Here is an 11,070-nt window from a genome sequence, read left to right as displayed (position 1 = left end):
ATGCATTGCATACATACCAGCACAATACGTATTATATATGATATATCTTTAGATTGATTTCCTTTAATGGTAGGTACTAGAATAAAACGTGAGGAAAATCAATTCTTAAATTAATGAGGCTGCAATTAATATAACCCCTTCATGAAAATCGTATAAACAATACACGTTTCTTTTATAGTTACTTTGTAAATTAATGTTATTTCCTTACAGATACAACTATATGAGTGGAAATATCGATTCGCCAAAATATGTGACGCAACTATTAACTTAACGCAAAACACGTTATTATTTTTTTATTGTAACGAAACCAAAAATCCTTTAAAATTTAATGGAATATAAAAATTTACAAAGAATTCTACCTTCTGATAAATTTTAAAGTACTGTTTACCTGGTGCATGGAGTAGACAGCAAGCACAACCAAGACATGCATAATGTTGTGAGAGTTCAAGCAGCGGTCCACTGATCCGGGAAACCACTTCTCCGGAATGTGGAGGGCTCCGATTACTCCACCTCCGAGTGACACAGCGTCCTGAAATATTAAATTTCATATGTATAGTCTATTCTATTTCCTACCGTAGATATAGGTAACGTATACGTACTAAACATATAAGGAAAAAAAAATCAGAAGCCCTGTTTTGTTGTCCTTTTTGACGCATCAAGTCTAATGTAACTCTAACTAACTAGTATGTGTAGTCATTGGCGGTAATCGAATAAATTCTAAATTGTTTCTTTGGAACGAAAAAAGAAAACGTAGTGTATGGGGCAGATGATATACATCTGTTTCTGATCGAATGTGATGTACTTATCGATTTTCTTTATGGACAAGTAGGTGATCAGCCTTCTGTGTCCTGTCAGACTGAGACTATTTTTTTGTGCGTCCCCGACGGGAATCGAACCCAGGACCCCTCGGTCAAAATGTTTTATTTTTTTTATTAATAATAACTAAATAAAGCATTCATGTCCCAAGTTTATACTATTTTAATTCCATTTCTTATCCCAATTAATATTGACGACATACGTACGTACGTAAGTAGTAGTAGCCATGGGTGTAGCGGATGCTAATGTCGTCGACTATGAATTCTTTTGCCTTCCTCTGAGCCAAAATGGGATTTAATTACGTAAATTAACTGTATTTACATACGGTGTAGAAATAGTTTCCCTACAGAAATTTGTTACATGCAAAATCCTTTAAGGAAACTTTTAGTTGTTCAAATAATTTTTATATCTTTCCCCAAACAATTTGGTTAGGTTAGGTAAAGCTAAAACATAAAGTGGGTGAATTCGAGAATCACTTTGCAGAAGGTTAAATAGAGAGTAGATATGGGTTTTGAATAGTACAAATATTACAAATTCATCCTGACGTGGTACTAAAATAAATATCAGTTTTTAAATCTATTTTGTAAACAAATTTTTAATCCTAATATTAAAAAAAAGAAGTTTACAATAATCAATATCTAGGTAAAATGAAAACTGCAACCTACTAAGAAAATAATGGAAAATATTTACCAAAGCAATTGTAGTAAATTAAACATAATAAATAACATAATAATTCCAGTACATTAATTACGGCTAGTACAAGTTCCTATAATGTACGATATACACCTGACGATAAGTGGATGTTTCTTATGACATCATCGTGTTTTCCGTTGGTGATTCTTATAGCACGATCTTAAGATACATTCTTGAATAAAAAATTTGAGATTTAATGCACGAAACCCTTAAAAATTTTCTGGTATATTGTCTTCCTAATATAAAAAACTTACTTAACGTAACGTAATGCAGGTTATAAGCAGTTCTCATGCATCGACAACTGTAATGGGGCAAAGTTCTACTGAGACTTGACAAAAGCGTAACCAAGTGTATGTACAAAAAGGAAACCGCAAACATGGTTGGCAACTGCCTCAATGTGACGATGAGTTTAACCGTAAAAAAATGTGACCGCACATTCCTAGCCAAAATTGGATAATTATAATTCAGATACATGAGAGGTTTCTGTGTACCCGACATCGACGATATTTATTTAATTTCACCTGGATAATTCGTGTGTGTTTGGCACTACGTAAGTTTTCCAAATTATCGGTATTTTTTTTTTTAGTATAAGGGATAGAAACACGATATAACATTCTTTGCATATTTAAGGAATCAAAAACATAGAAAAGCCTGGCTTGGCCGATTAAATTTAAGCATTTGTTTGCGTTTATTTCATATGTTGGCTACATAAGGTATTCTTAATAACGTCAAACATGAAGTTGACAAGGGTCTTGTTTTCCTTGCCCAGCGTGGCATTAAATTTGATCAGTGAATTTGCTAAAATATTAGCCCCGTTGAGATCCACCTGTTTCATTTTATGACGTCTATTTAATATTTCACAACTTGCTTAATAATGGATGCTTCCCGTGACAGTGTTCGCGTATTTTCATTTTTAAAGGTCGAAGGGGATCTTTTGCCTCACTTTCCTTTTTAGTGCTATACGGATTTACTTTAACAGATATCATGAATTCTGAATTCCGATTTATTATTCATGCCTTTTAACAGTGGGCTGCTGTACAATGTAAGATTTTTTGAGTCCATTAGCAATTTAACAAATTCTACTAATATTATAAGTGCGAAAGTTTGTAAGGATGTGCGTGTGTTTGTTGCTCTTTCACGCAAAAACTACTGAACCGACTGTAATGAAAATTGGTACGTAGACAGCTTAACAACTGGAATAACATATAGGCAACTTTTTATCCCAATTTCTACGGGATACGCACTGACGAGGGGGAAACCGCGGGCCGCAGCTAGTAATATTATAATTTCAAAGGTTATCCTCAATGTTCTTTAGAAAATAAAAAACTTTTTATTAATCCAAATATACATAAAGTTATTTTCATAAAATTGTTCGTACTCCGAAAACCGTACGATTCAAACACTTAAGAGTTGGAGTACAGAGGAGAGCAAAAACTTCACTCCAATTAAAGCTGTTATGTAAAGTTGTAGTTGAAACATAACTTTGTACTTCATAGTGTGTGATGCATAGTATCTTTGATTAAGCTAACTACAAGTAATGATATGATTTTATGTGATATTGAGCTATAGGCTTAAGAACGCGGTAAACATCTTACTCTCACGGAAATTTCCTTTGTCTACGCGGTTACGGGTGCGTGCGAAAAGCTACAATTAATATAAAGGCAGAAGTGTAATTGTACAGATGACGATCTCAATTAAGATACATTATGATCATTTAATTGCATAGCCAATAAGTGTTTGTTTCTTATTGGTAAAAGAATAAAAAACAACAATGTAGGTTTATGAAAATTATTAGAAAATATAATTTCTCTTAGGTATAGTGTATCACTAGTACTTTAAGGACAAAAAATAACAGCATTGCAGATATCATTAACCAGAATCAACATGGCTGTTTAAGTAACATCATGTAACCCTAATGATTTAAATATTAATCACATATTCTCACAAAACTATACTGTGCTATTAATTCCATACATGGGTTTAATACAGGTAATATCAGCTGAATTGAGATATCAGCTAGTTTATAGCGATTCAGACTGTAGTGCAGGTACTTCTTCAATTTATTTTCGGTTCGTCGATTTTAATGAATTGAAAAGTACATTCCATTCAATTTTACTTTAAAACTTAGCTCGTGACCTAATTTATAAAAACGACATCAATTAACCTAAAATTTTCAATAAAAAAGAGCAATTGGTGAATACCTATTAAAATGAATATTATTGAACATTTCATACAAAACGTATTTATTGTAGATCTTTTAAAAATTTTAATCCTAAAAATTATTCTCTAATAACTCCGAACTCTTTCGGACTTGGTGCAAAAATTATTTTCTTACAGGTTTCGTTGTTAATCAATATTCTGTTTTACTTGGTAGTTCTTGAGATAACCGCCTATAATAAAACAGACTCTTCAGTTACGTATTATTAAGTATTTATAAGTATAGAATTATAGGTAAGGATATCCCATTGGCACTTTTCATTTATTTATTTCCTTCAAGGGCTTTTTACATACATAGTCGTTAACAGTGTCAGGTCATATGATAATACCATAAAGTACCGCATGCCATAATTCATTTTAAACAAACAGCAGTTAGCCGCGCACCTCGTTACCGCACCTTCATTGGTGATATTAAAGGAGTAAAGTATATTAACATTGCTATGAAAATATGTCACATTCACTCACGATTAGAACAGACCATCTTCTATTTAAGCCTATTCAATTTAATATATGTTTAAAAGTGGAATTATAATGTTGCTCAGTTTAAACCTGATTTAAAACAGTCATTTTCGATTTAAAATGTATATTTTTATTTCTTTCAATAATTATGGATCAGATCACTGTTTTGTCAGTAAGATACAATCCTTTATATAAGTAAGAAGAATACCAACATACTACCTACTTGTCCATATGTACTTGTTTCGATCAAAAGATTGTGAAAATACGATATGTAGTGTTTAGATCATTATCGAATATTAAGTGCATGCTAAAGTCGAGTTTTGTAAGGGTCTTCAAAGGGTAAGGTTGAAATGGTTTGGCCCTCTGCCAGCTGAGGGTCCCGTGACTATTCCTCCTTATTGGTTCACTGAACTTGTAAGTCACTACGTAACTGTTGACCTCATTCTGTCCACACATCAATACTTATGTAACAATGCGGTTTACAGCATGTGTAATGTGTAAGATAACTTCTTCCCGCTTTGATCTTTAGTTTCATCATAACTAACTACAACGTGTACTCTTCCTGTGCACTCACAAAAATACAGTGTATCGATTAGTTTTATTAAATAAGAACTCATCGACGATAGAACACTTAGATAATTAAATTTCCGATAACCTTTGCTGAACGTCTTTTACTTTGAAATTTTACGTCATAAACCGAACGAGAGCTTAACCTTAAATTCCTGTCAGTGTATTGGGAGTGTGGGTAGAGTTATAGTAATTGGACGAGAAAGTCATTAGCAATATAGTACTAATTTCTTGTGTAAAAATTATAGGGTGAGCAATAGGTATCTATAGTAACAAAGACGTTTTTGTTTCATTGGCACCAGTATATTTGACTTATCTGATATATAGGATAGGATGTATAGGATTTCTTTAGCAATATAAATACAACATATACTTTGTATAATATGATATTGAATAATATGATTTTGAATTTATTATTGTATAATATGATTTTGAATTTTCAAGAAAAAGATAAATTTACATTAACAACTCACTTTTCTGTAAAAAGTATAGTTCAAAATGGGTGTTTAAAAAAGTTTTGCAAAGTTACAAATCGTCTACGTAGTTTTTTCTTAGCCGGTTTAGTGAAGGGGTCACGGGAGCTTATTAGTATACGTCCGCGACATCTATTGTTTTACCTGTAGGAAGACATGCAGGATAGCATGTGGGTCGCCGCCGCCGAACCGGGCCGCTCTTGCGCCGGCAAGCAACAGCCGCATGCAGAACGGGGCAGCGAAGCATAACCGCCGCTCCCATGGTGACCACGCTCGCATTGCCTGCAAGAAACGGCATTATTGAAACACATGCTTCAAGATTTATTGAATTCTGACAGATTCCCTTTTTATGTGGTGATTAAGGTAATCAATCTCTTGTATCTTGCCAGACTCATATATTTAATGCGCTTTTATACACTAACCTGTGTCTTTGCTAGACTCGAATTTGACCCACTGTTTTTTTCCTTAATGTTACGATTTTTAAAAGGAAAACTGGATCTAAATTACTATTTCCGTCAAGCAAAATATCTGAAATCCCTTCTCATTAGTTTATTTCTGTAGCGTAAATACCGATTGATTACTTTCTCCTTACTCACACGTCACAGTTGTAAGAGATAACCCTGCATGGACATTTATATACGCTTGTGGAATTGGTTTAGCAGTAATTAAACGGTTTCAATATAATTAGTACTGCGTTTTTTTATTTTCCCAAGCGCAGTGAAGAGTTAAACTCAATTATATTGAAATCTGTGCCCTGTAGCAGTTTTCCTTTTGATTAAATGTCTTCAAAAGTTAGGAAGCAATCAACTTATCAGCTGAGCTAAATCGAGTATGTTAGCATTTACCTATTTCCTGTATAAATGTCAGGTTTTCATTTGACAGGAAGACAAGATAAGATGTCATTATGATACCTAAATTTCTATAAATCTTCTGGTTTCAAAATGTGGATAGTGTTAATTTGTTCGTAATACAAACATTAAAATATATATTCGTATTATATTAGTAAGATAGTCAATCAGACTTAAGCTTACTGACATTATTTAAGGGTGATGTTTTTCGAATCTCTTCTACCTTTACTATTTGTTACCAATGCATAATATTATATTATTTGTGGTCAGATTTATGTATTCTAGATTCTATCTAGAACAAGTATTCAATTGGGCGTTTATGAGATAAATATGTATGTTAATTGTATTATCTATTTATATAAATATTAACATTTATGTTAAAGTATTGAGTTGTACAATCACATTAGAAGCTGCTCTCTGCTATTTTAACGTCAACTTTCTAAATACTCAAATGTCATATTATATTGTCTCTATAAATTTAATTCTTATCATTCCTTATATATGATTTTACATTATTTTATTTCTCCATGCGGAATGGGCAGTATAATGACGCTTGACATTTTTCTACTAAACAATTAATGATATCATGATATTGTGTATGTTTTTGAAGAAGTCGATTAAGTGCTCACCCACAAAAAATCGACCAGCGAAACAAATATCACATGCCAAAGGCCACTAATTCCAAAAAGGGACTCGGGGCTTTACCATTTTCCTCTGTGTCGGTAAATCCAAATACCCGGTTGCGAGTATATAGATATATTTTTTTTATCTCAAACGTGCCGTTCTGTTCCATCTACGTCACAACTACGTATTTAAGAGTGTCCGTGACGAAACGAGCTGGGTATGGCGATGTGTGATCAAATAAACCTGTTCCAGTAAAATTTATTTACGAATATATTTTGCATGACGTCATTCGGAGCTTTCAATTTTGGTGTTTTGGTTTAAGGATTTCCTTTTTTCCTTCCTTCCCATATTTATATATGGTATTTTCTGCATGATAGCTTTGTTAAGAGAAACTAGCAAAAATTATGAATTAACATTCGAAAGTTTCATATCGATTAAATTTTTAATACCACTTTATTCGTTTTATCACCAACATTTAACGGATATATTTAATTCTAACTTTGTATTTATCGTACGATTATATAATTACTTCAAGAGTTCATCTTATTATCCTGATTAGGATCACCAGGATTAAATATTTTCTTTACTTCGTTCTGTGCAAGAAAGGGTGACAATTTAGTTGATTCTATAATTAAAGCATGTTTTTCTTTTTTAACTTTATTTATTATTATTATACACACAAATTAAATTTATAGTTTTTACTTTTAGGATTCTATATAAAATATAGAAAAAAATACCTTATACAACCCAAGGAGGCTTCCAAGGCTATACACGGCGAGAGCAGCATAACGCAAAGGTGCGGGTGCGCAGTACACTGTCGCTGTTACCATCGGAATTGCTCCTGTGAACAAAATAAATAAATGTAAAAAAAAAAACAATCTAAATCTTTATTATAAGGAAGAAATATTTGTGTTTTCGTATTTACTAATTTCTTATAATACAATGATACATACAAATTATGTATGACTGCTGTGAAGAAAAAGTTGATATAATTTGAGCAACTACGAAGTATTTGAGTTTTCCATTAATTTGGTTAATTCTTATTTAATTAAAAAAGATTTGATGTATATATACATTTATGAGCTTGAATTTTGAACGATATAAAGCCCTAAATAACGTTCGATACCAAAAATCTTTCCTTACGGTCCGCAATCTACAAACAGGGATCATATACATATTATGTAACAATTAGGTCCAGTAATTCCTTAGATTAGCACGTTCAAACAAACAAACGAACTTATCAGTTTCTTGATATTATTTTTATATGAGTTATAAATACTTCTGAGACACAAAGCTTGTATAGATGCAAAATTGTGCATAGGAAAATGGAAATAGTATTTGTATAAACATGTAGGTAGTTGATTTTTATTCGTAAAATTTGCTATAAAGCCATATATATTTGCCATAAGCTCATTCAATCCTGCAGGATTGATATGCGGGATTCTGCATTATTGAAATTATGTTATGAAATCACATAAAAACGACACTTTTAAGTGTCAAAATCATTCTTAAATCAAAGTTTTCGTACAGTAAGCAACACAATTTTATTTTCTTCGTACCTATAGTATAATGTCTGTATCTGTTATAATATTTTCTAAACCAACGTTAACGACTCCCTTAATGCAGCCCTATTCCAAAATCCGTTCTAAGACATCAACTAAATACTAGCGAGTATTTTTCTTTTCCTTTACGATTTTCATACAACCTCACAACAGCCCTAGATTATTATAATGTAGCCACATTGCACAATCAATTTTTAGCGTCGATTACTTCCTATTGTTGTATCTGATTACCGTGTTTATTAGGCAGTTCATAGTTTCAGAGATCATGTATTTCTGTTGTCAACAGAAAAACAACGAATTATAAAAAATCTGAGCTAAGCAACGATCTTAAATTGGATGGGTGACCAATGTTTTTCCAAGGTTTAGTTTATTTGTACGGAATTATTGTCGCGAGTGCGAGTCGCACGCATTGGCAGAATATTCGAAAACGGTTATAATGTTTTATCAGTAGCTGGAATTTTCCTTATTTAATTTAATAACAAATGTAGGAAAATTAAGCTCATAATTACAAATAAAAAACCCTAGTGGGTTTTATAAATGTGTCCAGAGCTAATTTTATATAATTTTAATTAATCGAATTTAATACTATATAATAATAGTGGATTCAAATAAAGGATGTGATAAATTAGACTCGAAAATGCCGTCAATCACTTTCAGCTTACAAAAGTATCTCTCGCAATAAGCGATGAACATCAATCACGATACAAATTACTTTTTATAATAATTTATAACAATTCTGTAAGCTGAAATTTAAATATTTGGTTCACTGATGTGACTAATCTATTTATTTCTTTCATGGTTCAATGAAAGCGTATGATTGGTATAGTTTTCAATTTATATAATGCTTGTACTTATTTATTTTGTTTTGACTATTTATATTAGGTGCATGTTTTTATTATTTGATATTTGTAATAAAAACATGTACCTAATAAAGTAAGTACCGTGTAAGTATTAAATCTTATTATAATATAAAATAAAACGCTATTTATGTTTATTTCTATTGAAGACTGCAACCAGTTTAATTAAATACGCTATTAAAAATGTATGATTGGCCTTGGGTATAGCTAATTCTTCTTCGCTTATCCGATCTACTCGGCGTGGACGTAAGTGCTAAGATGGGCTTCGCAGAGGGCTGAGGGATTAAGCCTTTGGACGGTCGCCACTCACAATTATATATTTTCACAATCTTCCATTAGCTATAAGCTCTAATGAAGAGATATATAAACTTCAATTTAGTTCGTATCCTAAAATCTATTTAGTGTAGAATTTTTAATATTTCGTTTTTGTTATTTTGGCGTAAGATTTAAATATTAAAACGTTCAAATTCGAACTAAAAGACACATTTACAAAATGATACATATACTCACAATTACAATATACTACTAAAATCATAATTTCCATTTTATCAACAAAGTTCTTATATACCATAGGTGTGTTTTATATGGTATAATTTGGATTTTAATAAAATTTGGTTCCATAACTAGCATAATAACAAACTACGTTTATTTTGAACACAAAATATTGTATTATCTAGCAATAGTTAGCATTTTTACATATATACAGACCATATACTTTCGAACTTAGTAATCGTGTAAAATTTTGAGAGTTTATTTCGGGAAAATATTGTCTAATCATTATTCTGGAAAAACAGATTTTAAACTGTTGCATTAAGATTTAGTATTTTTAAGTGAAATTAATAAAAACTAAGTTTGAATATTAGCATATTTGTACATATTTTCTATAACAAATCTATTTGTTTTCTGATGTAATTTTCAATTTACCATGAAACCAATGGGCATGCTAAATGGCTTTATTCTAAACTATATTATAATATTATCCTTCCTTTGAAGAACAATGTGTATCTAAGTATATGATGTCGAAATTTTAATATGTATTACACATATCATTTTTACACTATCATTTTTATTTGAAAATGTTGTATAATTCAGATTTTTTTAACTTTTGATTTTGGTAATAGAAACAAAATAAAAAAATTACTGCGACCGCTTCATGGTAGATTAAACAATGAGAAAATATTTTACATAAAGTATTATTATTCTATATGAAAATATTATTCGATTTCGAAGGTTTTTTTCGATGGATAATTTATGTTGATAATAATTATTTTGATTTTTTAGTACTAAACACAGGTTAACTATCATTGCGAATTAGAAAGGTGGACTAAGTTTATACTAGCTTTCCGCAGGCGGTTTCACCCGAGGAATCGAAGAAAACTATCTCCAGAGTATTTTATTTATTTTTAACAAAAAACAAGTTATTAGAACTATCTATACAAAGTTCAATTGGGACAACATGGAAGCCACCAGGCACTCAGGCACTCACTCATACAGACGAACACAGAATCTCCTCCTTTTTTATGAAGTCGGTCAATAATCACCTAGCCGTAATGTATGAGGAAACAAACCCAAAAAAATAGTCATATTTATAACTTAATTTTTTGAAGTCGGTCTATAAACAAATAATGCCTACAATCGCTTGGTTGCGACGCTTTCCACTTTGCTTCCTTACGCTTTTTAGATATTTACCATAGATACTTTCGTTTCTATCAAAATCATTTCATTCTTTTTTAGTATATACTAGCTATTCGCCCCGGCTTCCCCCGTAGTACATACATACCCTATATCAATCAATGAAGTTGTAGCTTTCTAACGGTGAAAGAATTTTTGAAATCTGTTCGGTGGTTTTTTCGTGGAAACGTTACAAACATATAAAAATACCAAAGTTTCCTCTTTATAATATTAGTTGTAAATTAATTGCTACATACATCTCATGTATTAACAATAATAGGTA

The 11,070-nt window shown here is 31.3% G+C and overlaps 1 protein-coding gene across 1 annotated transcript in view; it reads right to left on the bottom strand.

Annotated features, from left to right (window-relative positions):
* The window catches only part of LOC119838686 (progestin and adipoQ receptor family member 4), a 53,041-nt gene that overhangs the window by 6,207 nt on the left and 35,764 nt on the right, over positions 1-11,070 (bottom strand). Inside the window, exons 3-5 of the mRNA XM_038364765.1 lie at positions 7,435-7,538; positions 5,370-5,507; positions 389-529 (exon numbers count right to left, since the gene is read on the bottom strand). Coding sequence (XP_038220693.1) covers positions 389-529; positions 5,370-5,507; positions 7,435-7,538 — 383 coding nt within the window. The remainder of the gene's footprint in view (positions 1-388; positions 530-5,369; positions 5,508-7,434; positions 7,539-11,070) is intronic.

The sequence above is a fragment of the Zerene cesonia genome, chromosome 3, assembly GCF_012273895.1.
Source record: "Zerene cesonia ecotype Mississippi chromosome 3, Zerene_cesonia_1.1, whole genome shotgun sequence".
NCBI lineage: Eukaryota > Metazoa > Arthropoda > Insecta > Lepidoptera > Pieridae > Zerene > Zerene cesonia.
Note: the sequence above shows the minus strand (reverse complement) of the source record. Positions and strands in the feature narration are given on the sequence as shown.